The sequence below is a fragment of the Rhinichthys klamathensis genome, unplaced genomic scaffold, assembly GCF_029890125.1.
Source record: "Rhinichthys klamathensis goyatoka isolate OS25496 unplaced genomic scaffold, OSU_Roscu_1.1 h1tg000115l_1, whole genome shotgun sequence".
Classification (NCBI taxonomy): domain Eukaryota; kingdom Metazoa; phylum Chordata; class Actinopteri; order Cypriniformes; family Leuciscidae; genus Rhinichthys; species Rhinichthys klamathensis.
Genome location: NW_026606652.1, coordinates 669,367 through 692,823, shown reverse-complemented (window position 1 = coordinate 692,823; position 23,457 = coordinate 669,367). Strand labels below are relative to the sequence as shown.

General features: G+C 37.6%; 1 protein-coding gene across 1 annotated transcript in view; it reads right to left on the bottom strand.

The window, feature by feature from the left end:
• Nucleotides 1–23,457, bottom strand: part of eys (eyes shut homolog) — a 323,611-nt gene that overhangs the window by 279,555 nt on the left and 20,599 nt on the right. The window contains exons 6-11 of the mRNA XM_056254896.1: nucleotides 22,825–22,984; nucleotides 17,682–17,786; nucleotides 15,375–15,514; nucleotides 11,604–11,767; nucleotides 8,623–8,876; nucleotides 6,628–6,732 (exon numbers count right to left, since the gene is read on the bottom strand). Coding sequence (XP_056110871.1) covers nucleotides 6,628–6,732; nucleotides 8,623–8,876; nucleotides 11,604–11,767; nucleotides 15,375–15,514; nucleotides 17,682–17,786; nucleotides 22,825–22,984 — 928 coding nt within the window. The remainder of the gene's footprint in view (nucleotides 1–6,627; nucleotides 6,733–8,622; nucleotides 8,877–11,603; nucleotides 11,768–15,374; nucleotides 15,515–17,681; nucleotides 17,787–22,824; nucleotides 22,985–23,457) is intronic.

The window sequence follows — 23,457 nt, the reverse complement described above, 5'->3', positions numbered from 1 at the left end:
CCCCTACCGAGAAATGCTCGCTCTGTCTGGATGTGCTTAAATCTGCATTAAAGGTGCGCTTACATTTACCATTGCTCAGCTAAATCCAGTCTTTTCAATTGGAAACCGCGCAATCGATTTATCAATATTGATTTAGGTCATATTCAAGTTGGTAAAGTGAATTTGTTGTGCTGACCAACAGAAAGCTGCTTGGTTTGAAAGTGACATCTTTTTGATACACCACTATACTATGGAATTCTTTTAAAACTTTTTGCTGAAATATAGCTAATGTGACGCACCTTAAGGACACTTTCCTGTCACATAGCCAGACATGCGCACTTCAAGCCGACAGAATGCAGGATAATGTGTTACTGTTTACATGCTGGGCGAAAAAATCTGGCTGTGTCGATCAGTGTGTGCATAAGCCATTTATTACTTTAGTCCCATTAAGAAAACTTAATAAAGAAGAGTTAATGTGTTTACATGACCACATGCATTGTCTGCTTATTAAGCATAGTTGTGTTAAGAACGTGCATGTAAACACGCTCGATATCATAAATTCAGCATCAACCATTTTATTATGTTCTCATGCATTCAATCATTATCAAAGCGGAGGAAATGAGAGACTAAACGCATCACGGAAACACCCCAGGTAACATGTGCCCTTCTGTGCTGACGATCTAGCATCGGTTTCTCCTACCCGAACACTAAGCATGACTCATCTGAAGTGAAGTTAAATCAGATCAAAAAAGACAAGCACTGTCACAGGTACAAGATCCACTGTCAGTGTTCTGAAAATCATTATAAATCCTAAACGTGCGAATGCATAAATCAACCTAACAATCTCTTCAACTGCCACATGTTTGGAAAAAGAGTCATTAATGGACAGCCAGCACTTCTGCCAAAGCACGTAAGCGGTATTTAACAACCAATTGTGCGTGCAATTCACCGAGAAGTTAATGTAGCATGAAGGAATGTCACACGTACAGTGCTGCCTTTTCCAAATGGGATTTCTGACACATTCCAGGGCTGTGAGCTATTCTCACTCCAAACAGCCAAGTACCAAACACTCCAAAAATTCACACTTTTATTTTCAAAAAGGGTGTCCAAACTACAGCCCCTAGGTCAAACTACAGCCTTTCCCGCTCATCATTGGTTAGCATGGTTTAGTCACTCACACCAGTTTGTTTTAATAAATTTACAGTTTGTATATTCCTTGCTCTCAGTTCATTGTCTGGTGTTTGTCTGATGTACATAAGCACACTGTTCCATTGCGTGTTCTTGTATTAGATTATTCTATTTTGTTTTGTTTAATAAAACTTTACACTGCTAGTAGATCTGCTTGCTTCTCGTTGTTTTCCTGCCTGATCTGATGTTACAACAGTTTGAGTTGGTACAATTTGTAACAATGTTTTTGCAAGATGTCTCTTATGTTCACCAAGGCTGCATTCATAGCAAAAATACACTAGAAACAAATAAGAGAAACAGTAATGTTGTGAAATGTTAAAATAGAAAATAAATGAAAATACATCTGATGCTGAAGAAACATTTCTTATTATCAAAGTTGAATACAATTTGCTTCTTAATTTTTTTGTGGATACATGTGATTTTTTTTTCAGGAATCTTTGATGACTAAAAAGTTCAAAAGAACAGCATTTATTTCAAATAGAAATATTTTGTAACAAATCAAATGTATTTACGGTCACAAATGATTCATATTTTTATTCCGCAAGGATGCATTAAGGCAATTTCTTTCGAAAGAGTATTGGTAGTGTAGTGTATATACAAATGATTATTTAACATAACTAAAAATTATATAAAGCAAGTAACGACAAATATATTTCAGACTGATGTTAAAGGGTACACTGGGTGCTTTTGGCTATTGTCCGAGTGTCAGACTGTTGTTCCCTAAAAGGTACATTTATTTTATTTCTTGACAGAATAAAGCAAACAATTCTGTTTTAAAACATCTTTCTATCTGCCGTAAAGATTAACTTTCTTGGTATTTACCTATACTCTATAAGAGAGAATATTTGTTTCAGTGACTTGCAATGCCTTTTGCAACAGAACGTAGACACAGACTACAAGCAACATCGGCCAACAGCTCACCCATCAAGGCAGTATTCTGAGAAACCAACATTTTAATCCACACCGGATGACAAAGCCCATTAAAATATAATTACATACATAGCTCCATGCACATACAGGTCTGCTGAAGGATTATAAGAACAAGCATTTGTATTTATTGGTCTTCTGAACCGTGAGGGTAATGAGAACACGTTCGCTCTCAGGGGCGAGTGGCATGCCATGAGAATATAGATGTGAAATAATTAAACGAAAGACCTGACATTGCAGTTCACAGAGGATGCCAGTAATAAAATGTCACACTGCACTCAGAGGAGAGAAATACAATAATTATATGAACATGAATAGTACCATATATAAAGCTATAAACATATACAATTAAATCACAAATAGGCTTAACAGAAAGAAAAAACCTGAAAACATCCGACTAGCATGGGGCCATTCAATGTTTTATATGTAGTGCATTCAAGAACACAATGATAATATCTCCTGCTATTCTCAAATGTATTGGAAATGGGAAAATGATGCAAATGACGCTTTGGTATGATCACCCTGTAGGATCATGAACAGGATCCTCATGCGTCCTTTCAGAAAATGTCCGTTTAAATATAATCTGCTATTATGTGCATCTGAAGTTGTTCTTGGTACTGTGAATAACCCTTACCATCAAATAACGTCATCAAATCACCATACTCTCATGACTACCTCTATCTAGAAATCAGTCGTTTCCGCAGCATGGTGGCAGCTTATATCCTTTTATTTTCCTGGAGGCTATGATTCAAACACTTACCGAGGGATTATTGAGACTGCACTTATTTTCTGTCATTTCCTGATATGCAATATGCATACTTGTCAGCTTTGTAGGAGGATGCAGAGACTAAAACTATAGCTCTTTTGCCAGAAAGCCCACTCAGTTCACCCAACCTGTTGCACATCAACGGCCCAGCAGACAGGACTGAGATGAAAAATATGTGTTATTGAGAGTAATGCACATCTTCTAATCTGCATTCATGTTAAGGTTCTTACTAAATTGTGTTTGTGCTGCACTGTTTAAAAAAAATAAATAAAATAAATCATTGTTCTGCCTTATGGCACCGTGTCTCCTAAAAATGTTTCAGTGATTTGTGTTATATTAAGTTCGCATAAAGAGTTTCTGGATTATTCTCAGGAAGCAGTGCATATCCTATTATTTCATAGATTTAAATAATATATTTGGCAAATTTAATTCATTTTTAGAATAAATGTAAATGCTAATCAATAGCATTGTTTTTTTTTTTTTATTAGAGTATCAGCCAATTAATTTGCATGTCTGCATTCATCATTATAGTTTAATAGATTATATGGAATTTAATTCGCATTCAGATATAATATACAGTACATATCCCTTGTGCATCAGTTTAAAAGAAGTTACACATAGGTACATAGTGGACAAAAATGTCTGTGTCAAAAAACTGTCATAAAAATGTGAAGCTTGGGAGCACATACTTAAGTTTGGTCTCATTTTAAAGACCCTTGGCAGATTATTGCTGAAGTAAAACATAATAAGTAAATAAATAAAAAAAAGTTATATAGGTTTAAGTTTATGAAAATGATTTCTGAACATTATTTTATATAAAATATATATTTTATGAAACAAGTTGAACGGCTAGAAAATCAAAGCCATAAATCTAAATAAGTTGTGTTCCAAATTTGAGGATGATTTCTCATAAAATGAGCTTTCGGTAAGATTTTGTTTTGGCGCAGTAACAGATTTTCCCCATTGGATGTCATGCAGCAAAACTCCACTGCACACAGTGATTAGATTTGTTATTTGAGTTTTTCTCTCTCAATATTACAAACACACACATATATTTTTTTTTCATAACACACATACCAACCACACTCTAACATCCATACCAACACACCCACACAAATATTGTTGCATAATTTATCCATTTGGCTCTATAATATGCCGAAGCCGAAAACAGGAATAAAGCGAGTATTTGCTTTATAGGTCAAACCTATCAAAAAAAAGGCCAAAATGTTTTTAATTTTGAAGCCTTGCCAACAGAATGAAAGCCTCTTAACAAAGATTGCATCATTTCATAGTTAAATGGCCCTGGGATTAAAAAGGCGCTGAGAGGAAATATTTTGTGTACCTAGTGCAAAATAGATTTTTTAAAGGAAATGACATGAAATAGTACAATTCCAATAAAAATACACACCTGTGCTAAAATTCATGCAGTTAGCATTAACACAGGCAAAGTCCAACTCTGACTATTAACTGTTAATAGCATGCATATTACTAGGACATTGGCTGTTTATTAGTACTTACAGAGTACATATTAATGACCATATTCTACATCCCTTAATCCTACATAATGCCTAAACATAACTACTTTACTAAATATTAATAATTAGTAATTAGGAGTTTATTGCGGCAAAAGTCGTAGTTAATATTTAGTGAGCATTGGACCTTAAACTAAAGTGAGACCAAACAATCGACTCCAAGCACAAATATACAATATGCTTAAAGGGGTCATATAATGGTACATGCACTTTTTCAAGTTGATTGTACTGAAATGTGTGTTGGCAGTGCCTGTACACAACCATCATATAATAATAAAAAATCTATCCAGTGTTTTTGTTTTAATCTCCTTATATGTTTTCCCCTGCCTCAAATCGAGCCGTTCGACCGTGTGACGTCACACTGTCGGACGCCCCTCCCACGATTGTTGATTGACAGCAGCGTTTCAACACAGACCCGCCCTGAGCGAGCTGTCATCATAGTCCGCCATTGTTGATATGCTGGAGCAGAATGGCGTCTAAGCGATTGTGGTGTTCTGTTCTTGGGTGTAATAATGAACACAGTCATTTTGATGTTCCTAAATCCGAACCGCTGAAGACGCAGTGGCTGAGTTTTGTTTTCGAAGGGAATATTCCCCACGAGCAACGACAATGCGTTCATGTTTGCGCGAATCATTTCTCACCAGACTGCTTTATAAACGAGGGTCAGTATAAAGCTGGTTTTGCTAAGAAGCTGCTCCTGAAAAAAGAATCGGTACCAACTATACATGTCCCTGCTGCACCTCCAGAAGAAGTTAACCTTTATCTTTGCAAATCGCTTGCACGCTTCACGATGAATGCGGCTAAGGTTTACACTCAGGGTACATTACGGCATGTTTTCTATGTACGACGTTCTCAATATAATTCATAATCCCACGTTTATAATGAACAACGCGTTATGGTTATTGTGTTATTACAAACTGAGTACGTATAAATCAGTAAACACATAGCATTCGTAACGTTACATCTCACTAAGTTACTCTACCCTGCCAGTACACAAAGATAGATAAAAGTGACATAATGTTAACCAACCATTCAGAAACGTCCTGTTCGAGCCTTAATTGTCGAACTTCTTTGCGGCCGTCATCTTGTTCCGGGTGCGACTCCGGTTCAAACTGATACGGTTGCACAGATGTGTCCTCAGAGACTCCCGCTGCCATTTTCTCTCCAAAATATACCCTCAACTATTGTCAAGGCAACACTCAACGTGCGTTGTGTCAAAACGCCCGCAGAACAGAGGGGCGGAGTGAACGAAGCTCATTATCGTTTAAAGGCATATGCACTGAAACGGCGTGCTGAAAACAGCTGTTTTTGACCAGGTTAAATGAGTGTTTTCTTACAATACTAATGAGAATTTTTAATTAAAGTATATTACAAACTTTTCATTTAGACCCTAAAGAATCAAATTAACTTGTATGAAAATGGCATTATATGACCCCTTTAACAAAATCTTTAAAACATTTTAAATAATATTTGAATAAAGGGTAAAGATGTCAATTTCCCAAGGCAACTTTGGGCCACTGCTGTATACAGTAGAAGTGTTTATGGCAGTTACAGCCTTGGTACTTGGTACTCCTGAGATAGGAAAATATGATTTCTGGAAGGTTCAGCAGTAACCCTTTAAAATTAAATGCTGAGATTTTCAGGCATTGTTTCCTGAGAACAGGCCTTCGAAAAATGGCTTCCCATCACTTATTATTTTAAGATTCGATCTTGATTGTTGAATTCCGAAATCTAAATGAATTTTTAAGGTTCTAACCTGATCAAGTCCCCCAACACCACACCATCTCCCGTAAGAATCGTGCCCACTAATGAGACCTGTCCTGACAAGATGGAGGTCTGTTTTCTGTCACCATCATGTTTGAGGGAATTAAAGAGAGGCCGTTTTAATAAACACTAGAAAATTTACACTGATGGATTCTCTTCCTCCTGGGCTGGTAGATTATCTTGAAAACAGGGAGCATGAGTCACACAGGACATGTTTCTTGGGACTCAATAAAGCTTCACATCTACAGATGCATGTGAGCTGTGGAGATAACATCTTCACTAAAGCCTATGGTTCCTGGGGAATTATTACCAATATGGACCTGTGGCTCCTTCCCAAGAACAATGATATTTTTCAACATAATGTGTACTATATATCAAGTTCTTTAAATCATACATGGTGTAGCACAGCTGTCTGCTCTCAGCTCAAGATGTATTTGTTGTTTTGGAACAGTGTGCTAAGACTTTACTCACCGAGTGGACAGATACAAATGTAGTTATTGACCAGATCAATGCAGGTGCCCCCATTAAGGCAGGGTCTGGACTGGCACTCATTCATGTTCTCGGAGCATGTTCGACCTGCATGATGGACATTAACAGACAATATGGATAACAAGAAGCCTGTCTCATATCATGTTATAGGCTAGTGTAATAAGTCAATGGGCCTCATTCGTGAAACACGAGCAGAACTACTTTGTGTGTAAAACGTTCGTAAAGCTGTTCTGATGTAAATTTTCAGATTAATGAAAATGTTTATATTTTCAAAATGTTAGTTGGAACAAAATAAATTTACTCCCTACCACGTGTAAATGGTGCGTCAAACGTTCTGTGTCCTTTTAAGCAAACTGATGACACTGCATTTTGATGCACTATGGAGCATAATATTATGTCATGAGTTCGTTTGCCCTGTCCTTTTTTTATTTAGTAGCTGAGAGTTGTAAACTGTTCAACTTTGGGTAAAATGCTTCACTCGTCACTGCCACTTTTTACCCAGCCGCCCAATCACAGTGGAGGAGGGGCGGGACCAACTACACAGACCAACCATCCTACTTGTACGACGACTGAACAACAATGGAGAAGTTCATATTGCTGGTTACTGCATTTTAATATCCTGTGATATTCTTCAAAATTAGATAGTAGTCACACGTTACTGCCATGGAAAATCCACATTATAGCAACCAAAGCGTCTCAGCTGGAAAATCGTTGCACTTGCGAATCGCTTTCAAGCGCCACCAGCTGGCCGTTTTCAGAAGAGTACAGGCATTTTTTCAGCTGGCTAAATAAATTTGGTGTACACACATTAATTTAATATTTATTGTTAAGCATGTGACCTATAAGTCTAATAATAATCTTTGCATTTATGCAATAATGGAGCCAAACCTGAGAAGGAAGTCCAGAAGATTCCACAGCATTCCTGGACATGTAATTTGCGTAGTTGTAACTGTCATGATTCTGCCATATCATTGATTTTTCCTAGTCTTGTGGCAGGATCATGGCAGACCTTTGTTTTGTGTACAAGCGCATGTCCTGTTGTTTGGGCCATGTGCTTGTGTTGTCTCGTTACCTTACCCCGCCCCCTTGTTATCCTCGTCTTGTCATTATTGTCTAGTCAGCTTCACCTGTCCTCGTCATTAGTGTTCCCTTTTTAATCCCCTTGTGTTTGCTGTCCTGTGTCGGTTCATTGTGTATCATTCTCTGTGCCAATCATACCTGTGAGTACCTTGTGGAAAGTCTTGTTGTTGTGAACAGTTTATTAGTATTATTGTTTGTTTATTTGAATAGTCATAGTCTAGTCTTATCAGCCTAAGTTTCCCTGTCCCATCCGTGTTTTGCCCCCACGTGGGTTTTGTTTTCTTGTTTGTTACCAATAAAGCTTGTGTTCATCGCACTCTGTCTGCATTTGGGTTCATCTCCTTGCATCTTCATGACAGTAACTAGACGGGGATTATGCTAATTGTGAATGAGCATGCAGGAGCGCCCTATTTACGAATGATTGGAATTCATTAACATACACATATTTAATTATCAAAGTTTTCGGGAAGGTCCGTACTCAAAATTTACTGATTAAGTTTCATGAATGAGGCCCAATGTGAATTACCATTTGAAACATGTTTTACTCCAGTAATGTCACACATTTCCAAGTAAAACAGTGTTTTCAATGAGAAAAAAATGTAGCATGGCCACAGGAAAATTGTATTCATTGAGAATTAATTGGAAAATGAAAAGTGGAATCAATGAAATCTTGCTTATAACCTTCATAGACATTTAAATATAAATAAATGAACTATAATACTTTAAAAGAATAGTTTCAAATAATTAATTTCAAACAACGAATCATGATTATGCTATACTTATAGCCACATTTTCTCTTTTATCATAAGGAATTCAACAATGTTGATATTGAAAGCCAATGCCAAACAAATGACCAGATACAGTCAGTGGTACCACAGAGTAAAACATTTAGCTTACCCTTAAATCCTGGAGCACACAGGCATTGGTATCCTGCCACCAGATCAATGCAAGTGGCACTGTTGGCACAGGGTGCACTTTTGCATTCATCTGTCTCAAGCTCACAGAACTTTCCCTCATATCCCAGCATGCAGTGACAGGTGTAGTTGTGCTGTTGGTCCAGACAGACAGCGTGTTCTGAACACTGATGCCCAGAGCAGAAGTCAATGTCAAGTTCGCAGAGGACTCCAGTGTATCCGTGACCGCAAAGGCAACTTGGAATGCATAAAACAGTATCTCTTAAATGGAATCGCAAGCAAAACAGCCGGACACAGTATGAAAATAAATGGATGAGTCATGGGGGAGGACGATGTAATTTGCTTTGCTTTCTATCACAGGAACATGCTATTTGTTTCTGCCGCTATGGGTGGTTTAATTCCAGAATGAGACTGTAAACAGCTGCTGAACCTGAACAGAATATCAATTTTAATTTTATACTAAGAGAAGCATCCTGTTTAAAATGGATAAATCCATCTCAATGACTCTTTTGCGGGAAAAAAGCAGCACATTAGGACAACAACATGCTATATTAAAAATTCATCCTCAAATTAAAACTTTGTCATTAACTCACCCTCATGTAATTTCTGAACCCTTATGCTATTAGTGTATCTATGAAACACAAAATATTTGTTTCCATACATAGTGACTATACAATATAAAATAATGTATAATTTAAAGTCATAATATATATATATATATTATGACTTTAAATTATACATTTATACTAATTATACTAATAATAAATTATACTAATTTAGGGGAGGAATGACTGTTTGATGCTGTTGACATTCAAACTGCACCAGGTGCCATATTTGATTTAAGAGCAGGAGCGTATGTGAGGGTTGTCACCAAATAATGACTACATTTTGCCCTGTTTATAACACTAATCTTTCGTATGGCTTCAGAAGACTTGGAACACAGACCATGAGTCATATGGAATATTTTTAGGGTGTCCATTTAGGGTGTGCAATTGTTTCTTTTTTGGAGCCGAGTCTGACAGTTCGTAGTCACTACAAACCGCCGGTTTATGTTCCTTACATTTTTGGTTCAGTAGAGAAACAAAGCATACAGGTTTGGCACAACATGAGGGAGAATAAATAATGACAGAATTTTCATTTTTGGGTAAACAATCCCTTTCATTGCTTATTTTTATTTCCATTTGAGTTCATGCTAATATATATATATATATATATATACTGTATATACACACAGTGGGGAGAACAAGTATTTGATACACTGCCGATTTTGCAGGTTTTCTCACTTACAAAGCATGTAGAAGTCTGTAATATTTATCATAGGTACTCTTCAACTGTGAGTGACGGAATCTAAAACAAATCCAGAAAATCACACTGTATGATTTTTAAGTAATTCGTTTACATTTTAATGCATGACAAGTATTTGATACATCAGAAAAGCAGACCTTAATATTTGGTACAGAAACCTTTGTTTGCAATTACAGAGTTCATACGTTTCCTGTAGTTCTTGACCAGGTTTGCACACACTGCAGCAGGGGTTTTGGCCCACTCCTCCATACAGACCTTCTCCAGATCCTTCAGGTTTCGGGGCTGTCGCTGGGCAATACGGACTTTCAGCTCCCTCCAAAGATTTTCTATTGGGTTCAGGTCTGGAGACTGGCTAGGCCACTCCAGGACCTTGAGATGCTTCTTACGGAGCCACTCCTCAGTTGCCCTGGCTGTGTGTTTCGGGTCATTGTCATGCTGGAAGACCCAGCCACGACCCATCTTCAATGCTCTTACTAAGGGAAGGAGGATGTTGGCCAAGATCTTGCGATACATGGCCCCATCCATCCTCCCCTCAATACGGTGCAAGTCGTCCTGTCCCCTTTGCAGAAAAGCATCCCCAAAGAATGATGTTTCCACCTCCATGCTTCACGGTTGGGATGGTGTTCTTGGAGTTGTACTCATCCTTCTTCCTCCAAACACGGCGAGTGGAGTTTAGACCAAAAAGCTCTATTTTTGTCTCATGAGACCACATGACCTTCTCCCATTCCTCCTCTGGATCATCCAAATGGTCATTGGCAAACTTCAGACGGGCCTGGACATGCGCTGGCTTGAGCAGGGGGACCTTGCATGCGCTGCAGGATTTTAATCCATGACGGCGTAGTGTGTTTACTAATGGTGGTCCCAGCTCTCTTCAGGTCATTGACCAGGTCCTGCCGTGTAGTTCTGGGCTGATCCCTCACCTTCCTCATGATCATTGATGCCCCACGAGGTGAGATCTTGCATGGAGCCCCAGACCGAGGGAGATTGACCGTCATCTTGAACTTCTTCCATTTTCGAATGATTCCGCCAACTGTTGTTGCCTTCTCACCAAGCTGCTTGCCTATTGTCCTGTAGTCCATCCCAGCCTTGTGCAGGTCTACAATTTTATCCCTGATGTCTTTACATAGCTCTCTGGTCTTGGCCATTGTGGAGAGGTTGGAGTCTGTTTGATTGAGTGTGTGGACAGGTGTCTTTTATACAGGTAACGGGTTCAAACGTGCAGTTAATACAGGTAATGAGTGTAGAATAGGAGGGCTTCTTAAAGAGAAACTAACAGGTCTGTGAGAGCCGGAATTCTTACTGGTTGGTAGGTGATCAAATACGTATGTCATGCAATAAAATGCAAATGAATTACTTAAAAATCATACAATGTGATTTTCTGGATTTTTGTTTTCGATTCCGTCACTCACAGTTGAAGAGTACTATAAATTACAGACTTCTACATGCTTTGTAAGTGGGAAAACCTGCAAAATCGGCAGTGTATCAAATACTTGTTCTCCCCACTGTATATATATATTTATTCACACAACCATCTTTGAAATGTATTTCATTTGTTTATAAAAACCTTTGTATGAACAAAACAGAATCCTATTTGAATCCACTTAATTTCTAAGCAAGGCATTTGCTGTATTTTAAACTTGCATTCTCACCCAGACTTACCTGTACCCACCAACCTCATCCACGCAGGTGGCTCCGTTCTGACACCTGTGCTGGACACACTCATTTATGTTGACCAAGCAGGTCAGCCCAGTCCATCCAGGTGCACAAACACAACCGTAACTGGTGATGTTGTTAAGAACACAATGTCCTCCATTGGCACATGGCTGTCAAAATTAAAATCAACCATTATTCCAGAACAAAGTCTTCATTTAAATATGTGTGTAAAGGTAATTCTGGTCTTTTGTAAACAGGATTGCTTGGTCCCGTTGTTAAATAAAACATGCTGGTTAATGAAGGAAAGCTAATGCATTTTAATTGCCATTTACGTTGGTGATTATCAGCACAAGTAAAACAAATCCAGATGATCAAGCGTGTTCAAAAGGGACATGCAATTTGCCTTTGGTATATAGTTCAGTGACAAAGCGTGCAAACAGCTTCACATATCTTCAAAAGAATATAGCATGCAAAGAATTTTTTTTTAAACCTGCTCTTTCATGTGCTTTAAAGGAAGTGGAAGAGGGTTGTGTATGCATTTTAAATAAGTTCATGCACTAAAAAGTGCATATGCCTTCTCCTTACTGTAAAAAAAAACTGTTTATACTTGACATGACTCAAGCTTTTTCATTTATTTATTGTCTGTTTTGTCATTGATAAAACAGTACAGCTGACTGGAAGTTTTGTTGGTGTAATGGACCACTTGCACTGAGCTTCAATTTACTGTGGTCAATGAGTTGAACAAACGGCACCTAAAATGAGTGTCTGCAATAAGATAAAAAAAAATTGGCAATTTTTATTGACAGGAGAAGGTATATTCTGATGTTTACTGTGTGCAGAATTTTCCAAACTTATCGGAACATGAAGTTTTAATCCAACCCAAGCCGATCTGAGAAAGCAGCGGGTGTTAAAACTACGCCATTATTTCACCACAGGGTGTCAGCGCTCGTCTAAACTAGTGACCGCGACGCTGAAGTGTATGAGAACAGATGAATAACATCAGTACGAACCACAAACATTTATTTATTTGGATTAAATATTTGAATCAATCTGTGTCATTTTTCAATGTCAATCGTTTCACTATTTACATGTTCATGCCCAAAATGCTATAATATTCAAAGTAGTTGACCGTCATTCTCTACGCTGTGTACGTTATTGATTAAATAGCTTATAGCCTATTTAACATCATTACAGGCACCTCGCGAGCATTCATTCATTCAACTATTTTAAAAGACTGGAATAAACACCAGCGCACACAAGCAATCCTTTTAATAGTCAATTTCATTTAAAAATGTAAACCCAACAGGTATGAAATGCCAGAAAGAGAAAAAAAACTGTTAATGAGAAGAGGAGCATATAGGACTGCTGCAGCTTAGTGGATAAATATATTTAGCCTATTTATTATTCAGAATGCACAGTTGGGCAGAAAATATATTTATTGGAACATTTCAGCAGGGTCAAGATAATTAATACAGAGATCATTATTCATTGTTTTAATCAATTGGCAGCCATAAAACAGTGATAATCTGCATTCTCATGTATGTAGGTGTGCTGAATGCTCTAACCGGAAACTCCCGATATGTACTAAATAGAACGCGGAATTCGTTGAGCAAGTAGTCCATTATTTGCCCAAAATCAAAAGGTCATTCTGAATTCCATGCATGCCTTATCACCAATGATGTCATCATGGTTTGATTTAAGAATTTCTGATTGGCGGCCATTTTTTGCAGCATGAAGGCACATAATTGACCTTTCGCCGGCCCCTCCCCCAAAACGGCCATTGTCCAATCACACATCATAGCAACCGTTACTATGTGAGCAGGTCCGTCAAACATTGACTCCAAGCAAGATGGTGAAGCGGTGCGCCCACGCCGTTTGTAAATCGGACACTAGGTACCCCGAGAGATTGTCTGGAGGAGTTGTGTTCTTTCCGTTACCAAAGCCGAAAACACAACGCGAGCGGTGCCTACAATGGATAAAAACAGTGTGGACGGCCCCACTCCCAGTTAAATGTGTCGAACATGGTTAACTCGCGTGCAGCGTGCGTGAGACTGAGACACTGAGATTAGTCAAAGAAACATGGAGAAAGCAGATCAAGAGGATCCACAAAGGAATTACGTTTTCTAAAGGGTTGTTGTTAACATGATATTATCAGGGGAAAATGAGCAGCAGTCAACTGGAGCAGTGCAGCACCCGTAGACTACAGTTTAGAGGAGTGCACGTTCGCAACGGGGAAAGCATGAAGCTTACTTGACAACATCAGTTCATATATCAATATCGTAACGAATAGAAATAACCTTAAATAATGTATGGTTATCTGCATCTTTCCGTCTCTTATGTATAGTTACTTTTTAAACACGAAAATCGCATTCAGCATGACACGCAAGCGGTTGCCGTGGTAATGAACAACCTGCTTGTTAAAGTCCCCGTGAACCGGAAGTTGCAAACGACTTTTCTCCAGTGTTGTGACGTATTTCCGAGAGAAACGGAATACTAAATGAGGCAAAATAGTGGGCGTGGCTTTTTTCCCAACTAGCACCTGATTGGATCTAGAAAAGTAGGTGTTTTCATTCAGCCTGTCTGCTCTCAGTTGGAGGGGCATGATTACGGATGTTAAGCAGACCCCCAAACCGTGAAACCTACGTCATCAGGGAAGGTCCTCCAACGCAGAGGGGAGGGGGAATTTCAGATTTTGATTAAAGATTACGAAGCCAAAAAATTTTTTTGTGTGGATTGACTTGCATGGATGAATTGTTCACCACAAAACGATCAATTTAGGCAAACTAAGTAAGTATGGTCAATTTTGAATTCATGGGGACTTTAAAGCGAACGTGTTAGTCCTGTATCTGAGGCAAAATTACTAAATATGCAGCGCGAGTTATACATTTCTAACTCCAAACAATTAGCCACTGAACCAGCTTATAAAATCTTCTTCAAGGCTGTGCTGGTTGCATTTGAGGCTGGTTGCTTGAGACTGGTAAGCATTAGCCTCGATAGTAGTCGTGTCTCCATTGCGTATTTTTATATTTTGAATATCTCCCTCCAATGCATACTGTAACCCCCTTTTGCCTCAATCTGGAGGATATCGCTGAGGTATTGCTCCAAAAAAGGTCACTGACACGCACGGGTATACCTCTTCCCGTCATGGCAATCTGTCGCGCTGGTCGTGTTTGACCATTTGTTTGATGGGCCTAGCAATAACTAGGGGGCGTGGCTTTTACGAACGGTCAATTCTGTAAAATTGGTGCGTAATTATATAACTAAGTCTGAGTTTGTTTCTACAGTTGATATTATATGATATTAAAGTTTAAGTTAACCGATTAATGCATGCATTTGGTGAAATGTTTATTTTATTTTTAATAAATCTGACTGGTCAGAGACATTGCGACTTTCCCGTTTATCAGTAAATGATAGTCATTAATGGATACCTTATTTTTTGGCTTTTAGAGTCTTTTAATTACAAAATGTTGGGTTAATATCTGTAAACGTCTGTAGCCTTGTGTATTTTTTTTCTTTCCATCACTGAATAAAACTTTTGTATTGTGAATATTATATTTATATAATTTCTTTTTTTTTCTTTGAATTTGAACATGAGACAGTCCAGTTTGTTTGTTTGTTTATTTAATTTATTATTACTTTTGTTGGAATTATTGTAATAATGGTGTTAATGCACATATAAAATCATATTTCCTAATTTACTGTAATAGTTGAAAACATTGCAATGGAAATTATTTGAATTATGAGGGATTAGAAGGGGCTGACCAATTCTGTACCTACCTGTAGAGAGCGAGGGCACGGAGTGTGACAAACATGGAGCTGGTCACCTGGCAAATCCACACAGAACGTTCCAGGAGGACAGGTGACATTGGGAAATGCGCAGGTGTTTATGTCAATCTCACAGTCAACACCAGTGTATCCTGCAAAGGGAGGTGAGAAACGCAAAACAATTTAAAGAATCGCTTAGCCTTACCAAGGATGCCTCCTTGATTGGGAACTAAAAGAAATCTTGTGCAAAACTAGAATTTAAAAGATTAAACAAGATTGAAACGCCTTCGCTCTTGTTAATGCTTTTGAGAATGCACTCCATATATTCCTCATGTCATTGTGCCTCAATCAATGGGGTCAATCAATGAACATGAAGCAAGCTGGAAATCAAATTTCTCCCCCTACCTTTGTTTCTTAGAAAAAGAAAGTAAAAGAAAATGGCAATCAATTTTTTGAAAGCTTATTCAAAGCCTAAAAGTCAGTCAGAACAAGTGAAAAGAACAAAATTGTAAAAGGTCAGAAAGAGGCCAGGCTAGTTTTTTCAAGGGCTTTTTTGAGTGGGAGAAAAAAAACTGGCTTGCTTGCATTTGTTTTACAAAATGAAAACAATCATTTCAAAATACATTCACATGGAGGCTTAAGCAGGAAGATCACACTTATGAAAATGAAGGATGGGTCAGAATGGTCAACTGTGGCCGATTAGAGCGGTTAACTAGTACATTTATGTTGATTTTTTGTCCTTTTTTAATATTTTTAACTTTTTAAATTTTAAAATTACCACATTTATAGCAACTTCCACAACTTTAAATAAATATTTTTTTAATTGTTGGTCTATTTATACATGCAGTTAAAAATAACTTTTAAAAAAAACATTGAGACCACTACATTAGGTTCCGCTTCATCCAGATGTTTTCTTGTGATATTTTATGATTATTTAATTACATTAAATAAACTGCTTCATGTTCCAATTCAAACGAATAAAAAGGAAATATGTAAATACAATATTCAAGATTCAAAAGTTTACAATCCAGACCATATGCTCACTAAATGATAGATTTTATAATGCCATTAAAGGCAGGGTTGCAGCACATTTGTAAAGAAAAATGTGAGGCTTTTTAAGACCTTTTTAAGACCTGAAGAAATAAAAATCAATGCTGCACATTAGGGGTGTGCAATACTGACAAAAAATTATATCTTGATATTTTCAAAGATTTTTTTGATAACAATAATCAAGATGATATTTTGAGAGTGTGTTTTTGTGCTGGGACCATGGCTGGTTTAGGTCTGTTGTGGACAGCCGATGGTAAACCATGGTAACTACAAATTACCAATGGTTTTGCTACACTCTAAACATAGTTTAAACATGAAATGGTAGTCAATCCGCCAAAAAAAAAACATGGTTGCTACACTTTACTATAATAAAACCATGGTTAATTTGGGGATAGTTCACACAAAAAAATACAATTCTTTCATAATTTTTTCACCCTCATGTTGTTCCAAACCTGTATTTTCCTCTTTCCTCTGAGGAACATACAAGTTCTGTTGAGAAATGTCTCACTGTGTTTTTTAATCTATTCAATGGTCAACGCTAAGCAAAACTGTTTAGTTACCAACATTTTTCAAAATATCTTCTTTTATGTTCTGCAGATCAAAGTAAGTCTTAAAGGTTTGGAATGACATGAGGGTGAGTAAATAATGGCATCATTTTAATTTTTGGGGTGAACTATCCCCTTAACTATTTTACATTTACAACAATTTAACACACTTAAATTATGTCCACTATTTCAAAATGGCCTAGTCAAGTTTTTTGTTATTAAAACAAAAAAAGCATCTTCAATCCATTTATGAGGAAGTCGTTCAAATGATTCTCCCTTTTGCATCTCTTTCTCTGAGCGGCGAGTATGCGTGGGCAGGTTTAGGGAGGGGGGCGTTTGGGACTCTGGGTCCTCTACTCATTGAGCGGAAGGGAGCAGCTGGCAGAGAAGCATGCTTGTAACCCCGCCAGTGAGTTGCCAATCTCTAGGGTGAGCCATCAGGTTGCATCAGTGAATGCAAATCATGCCTCAGAAAGAGTGAGCAGAACCAACAATTACGGGAGGAAACCATATCAATGCGGTGGCCTCAAAAGGGAAGAGCATTTCATAACACAATATTGACACAATTCTGCAGTACTAATGAGCTCTGGCAGTGTGAGAACGGGAGTGATTTGTTCACCTGTCAGTCAGAGCTGCTGGTGCTGGCACTGTGGGGATTTATGGCACAGTCAAAAAATAAGACAGGGGAAAAAAGCTCATTCTAAGGAGTAAGAGAAACTCATACCTGAAGGACAGGCGCAGTGGTAGTATCCAACAAAGTCAGTGCATGTTCCCTGGTGCTGACAGGGACTGGAATCGCACTCATTTACTTCAGCCTCACAGTAGCATCCTGCAGGAAGACAGGGCAGGGACGGATTAAGGCGATGATGTGCCCTGGGCACGGATGTCTCAAAGGCCCCCTTCACCAATTTTTTGGACAACAGTGGGCAGGCAAGCCAGGCATTTTGAGGGGATCCCCCGAGGGCTGGTCATTTAAACAATCAGAAATGTTAATAATAACAGACGCAGCAACATCTCTGCATCCCCCAGTGTGGGGCCTCTCGCTCGTTACGCTCGTTATGCTTTTACCTTTTTCAAACTGGTGCAGCGCTTACTCGCGGTAGGTAGAAAATGCATGATTTGATTTGTTAAACATGAAAATAACTTATCCGTCTGGCATGGCAGCTCGCTCTAACTTTAACCTAGATAAATGCATATCCAAGTGCGTGTGCGGAGTGTGCAGCGCGCACTGCATGGCAGGCGTCGGCGCGAACACTTGCATTTTCCTATCAACAGTGGAAACAACTTGAAATAGGCCTACTCAATCTTTTCTGGTCATAGGCCTATACAGAAAAGAATAATGCATCAGTCGCAAGTAGCTACTTTTATTTTTGTAAACTCACAATAACAAGAAAACGTTGTGCTTTTGTAAAATAAAATAAAACAAACAGGGCGCGCTTTCATGGTCTCCGTGGCGTGAACTGGAGCGCGTCTCAAAAATGAACTGAAACACAGTGTATAGCCTCACATACATGATGAATATTTCTATATAAAGCTTGAAATGTCCACTTTTAAACGAAAAAATTCGAATCGAAAGCAAATACCGGCTGATTAGGCTGATATGATATGAAAGGTGCATTTCTCTCTAAAGGCGCATCCACTTTACAGCGGAGATATAGATATGATTGCAGCCGAGTCGACACTGATTTAATTTATTTATTTATTATTATTATTAAACAATAAAAATGCCTAGTTTTTTTCCAGACATATATTATCATTAGCCTGCTTTTGCCGGTGCTTTGAGGCAATATTTATGCATGCGCTTGCTTGAGCGTGGAATAGGCTATTTTGTTCTCCACTCAGTATTTAAGCAGAAATTAATATTAACTTGAGATTAGTCGACTAATTGCTTAAAGGAATGACTACTAGTCGTCGACTAGAAAATCTTTAGTCAATGGCAATTCTAATCAATGCATTTAGGCTAGTTGACATTTATTTAGTTTTATTTAGTAGCCTAATTCTAGTATCCAGGTCTTTACGTTAAATTAGTTGAGTTAACAATTAGTTAATGAACTAAAATAATAAAACAAAGATTAAATTAAGATGCTATATAGCATTGCTTGTTCCACCACAAAAGACACTTTTTAAGGTGACAATCCGTTACACATTTGAAGATTTACTGTATCTTGAAGATTGTTGTATTGTATTATATCTTCTGTTATAAAGATGAAGATTGACATTTCGTTAAAAAAATAAGCCCATAGGCTACTATTGTAAAACATAAACAACTTAGCCTATGTTCTGCCTTGGTTGTGGTTTTAAACTCATTTTTGTTTTGGTTTTTGAGTAACCGTCTTCTGCGTGACTTTTATATTACGCAATGCTTTTCACTCGCCTCTAGATGTCCTTCTCAACAGCGCAGCAATACATTAAAATTATTTATTTGATTTATTTAGTAGTTAATACGTTGCAACTGCAAAAAAAATCACATTATTCCTCAATATTTAACACAATTTTACTGAAAATAAAAATAAAATAAAAATAATTATTTGAAAAGAATAGACACAGTACATTTTACAGGGCCCCCTGCTGGCCCAGTGCCCTGGGCAAGTGCCCAGTAGGCCCGTGCGTTAATCCGTGCCTGAGACAGGGGTGTGAATGGAGCGTTAGTTAAGCTTTTACGCTCCGTCTCCCCTAAAGATATTGAGTTCACTTTTGACATTTGGGATTTAGAAGTAAATTTGGAATATGACTCTTTTTTGGAGCCCGTCTCTAGCGGCCAGTCGATGAATTTCAGTTTAAGTCACTTCCGTGTTGGATTCAAGAGAGAGACCGGAAGGTTGCTGCTTGTTCTGAACTGAACTTAAATGAAAATTATAAATGTTTCTTTGGCAACTGACTGAAATAAAAAAGTACTTATGATAAAGCTAAATAGGAATATTAAGATTAAAATGATAAAAGCACTTACAATTACTAAAACTTATCGTAACTAAAACTAATATCAATACTGAAAATATAAAATGCACCATTTAAAATATCTTTTTATGGTACTTCTATGACGTTTTGGTCTGAAATTAGCTTAACATACATGGTTAAGATTATTCAAATCTGTTCTCGTTTCCACAGGAAAAAAAAAAAAAGCATATATGTGATGAGTACATACTGTATGCATATAATATTTCATTTTAAGGTGAATTATTCTTTTAAGAAACATTTTTTAACTAAATGTTCTTGAAGATTATGGATGCCAGCACATTATAAATTAAGCTGCATCATTATCTTCAGGTTTAGCTCTGGAAACTTAACAAACTGGGCATATGGGATTTTTTTTGTGTGCATGTTAAAGGACAACTCCAGCGCAAAATGAACCTTTGGTCTAATAACACATTACCTAGTCAACCGTTCTCTGAGATTTGTTTTCATGATAATCGAATGTAAAGAGTTTTATCTCTAAAAACTGTTTAGCGTATAACGCTAGTATATAGGGCATAGAGTAATGAAAAATAAAAATCGCTAGTTAATACCACTAACAAGGCTCAAAATAGCCCCACACTAACACGGTAGCATAATGAGGGTCCCTACCTGCAAACCCAAGCATTGATAACTTTGTAAGTGTACAGACAGTATAATAAGAAGATATTTTATAAAGACAGTAAACTTCGCGTATACAGGCAGGAGCCATCTTTGGAAAACAGTCTCGACCAGTCGAACCACGAATGCCGATTTTTCATTACTCTATGCCCTATATACTAGCGTTATACGCTAAACAGTTTTTAGAGATAAAACTCTTTACATTCGATTATCTTGAAAACAAATCTCAGAGAACAGTTGACTAGGTACCAATGTGTTATTAGACCAAAGGTTCATTTTGCGCCGGAGTTGTCCTTTAAGGCAGTTCATATTTACAGCAGTTCGTAATCAGCAGCAACTCAAGAACTGTTCTGAAGGTCGTATTCCCAACTGATTGGCAGATCTGAGTCTAATATTGTTCATCCACACGCTACTTCGTAACATTTAACTTAACATGGAATCAAATCAATCAAATCTTTGCATGGAAAAAGCAAGGCAAGAAAGGCAAAAAAAAAAAAAAAAAGATTTGAAAGTCTTATCGAGTGCAAGATCTGCTTCACCGACGCTTTTCTCTGCTGTGGCAGAAGTCACATTATCTTCCCTCAACATGTCGTCTGACTTTTGGAGGAAGATTATAATGAAAGCACTTGACATTTCACATTGGCCTTCTGGCAATACTGTGGTGAGAAATGGGGCAGGGACGGTCGTTTTTAAGTCTCTAGGGTCATTAATCGAAGGAGATATCGCTAGCATCATCGAGACGTCTAAATAAAACATTGAGGTTTCAGCTGTGACATGTTTTCTCCTAGTAGTATTCTAATCTATTATACAGCCCACAGAGAGGCAGAAATCATCAGGTGCCTCTTGTCGCTGACAATTGGGATGTGGAGAGATGGATTTCTTCATCTGCTAAGAAGGGAAATAGAGCCATCAAGAAGACTGAGAGGTGATAACAAGGACACAGAAGCAGGGGCGATTATCACGTTGACAATATGAGATCTGCCATGTAATATTAAAAGAAATGGGACGCCATTTTTCAGGCAATACAGCTTCATTACATGTTACGGTTTATAGGTGGCATGAAATGCAGATCATCTATAATTCATGTAAACTGCCTATAAAAGACTTCATATTTTCCTATGCAAGAGCATTAAAATGCAATGCATATCACCGAGATCAACGCGTCATGACTGATGAAATCCAGTAAATCATTCCTCGTTTGTTTATTTGTTTCTGGGTTGTTTAGGCAAATAGATCCTCCAGCGCTCATGTGCTGGTGGCCAAGCTAATGAAAGATCTTGCTTTCCCAGTTAGATTTACCGATTCAGTATTCTCTAACCTCTATGTGCCCTTCATTTAGCAGGCATGAAACAAATTACAGAATAATCCAGTTAGGAGGGCAATGTGCAAAGATGAGTTACGGTAAAGAGATGCCTCAGGGCAGCGGGACTCGGCTTGGTGGGACACACACTCAGTCCCATTACAGCGGATGATATAGACGTTGGACATGAAACTGAGTCATTCAGGCTAGGGCAAAATTCAGAACTGGCTCCTTTTCAAATTCATGAGTTGGAATTTGAATAGAACTGGCCATGCCCAGAGGATATTAAATGACAAGAATAGTAATTTACGGAACTGCAATTCCAAGAATTGGTCAAACACAAATTGTGTAATGAAACATAATTACATCATTAATTTAGACTAAATATGCCTATTTTTTCCTGGTAGAATGTTTTCCTCAGTATGTCAAAAAAACAAACAAACATATAAATAGGTATTTTGTCAAACCATTAAATGTACACACTTTATACAAAATAAATATTAATATAAAAATATTATGCACTGATTATATATTGATGGTTGGCCTCATTTTGAAAAAAAAAGTTTTCTGGGAAATTAATTGTTCTCCCATCATAAATATTAAAATAATATTTCTGGAAGTTTCCTTTCATTCAAAATCAAATTATTAATCCAGCTTGCTACCTTAATTAAAATTCAAGAATTGTCAATTCAAGTGTCATGTTACTTTCTAAAAAAATTCACCAGCAGAACACATCCACTACCTGACAGAAATATTTTATATGCTATATTCAGAATTATACAGATATAGCTGATATGTAAGAAAACACGTTTTGCTATGCAATCTCTGACATCGCATGAAAACATGACAATAATTTCCCTCTCCAATTCTACTGTAGAAAGAAAAATCAATCTGAGTGTGGCTTTAAAAAAAAGCTTCTGCTGCCAAACTCTCTGCAAACTTCAACATAAATCAGAATAACATATTCCGGAGTTTGTTGATATAGTTTTCTTTTAACCTGTGTATCCAGGGAGACAGGTGCACATATAGTGCGGGGGTGCAGTTGGCTGACTCATACTGATGCAAGTAGCTCCGTTCAAGCATCTGTTTGGATAGGCTAAGCATGCGTTATCCAAGTACTGACAAAACTCCCCCGTCCATCCTGGTGCACAGAGACACTGTAGGGGGAAGAAAAAAAAAGTAGTAATTAACCTGAATTATTAGATATTCAATAAATCGGTAAAGCACTAAATACTCCTACAATCATGTGTGATTTTATATATATACATACACTGCTGTTCTAATAGTCTGTTTAAACATGCATTCAAGCTTTTGATGAAAAGGTAATTATACTTTTCAATCCCCTATGGTTTTACTAAATATCCTTAAATCAAAAAAATTCAGTCCTTGGTAACTCCAAGAATCATTATTCAGAAGACAATTATACAGCATAGAGTTTAGGAAGATTAAAGGGGGAGACAGGAAGTTTCAGAAAAGAAAAATGTTGCTGATGACCAACAAATTCATCACCAATTTGCTAATGAAAACATGTGGCCTGTTTCCTGGACTATGTCAAAGTTTTAATTAAGGATGTGAGTGATTAGAAATTACACAACCAGATGCCTCCAAACAGCATGTTAACCAAATCAGC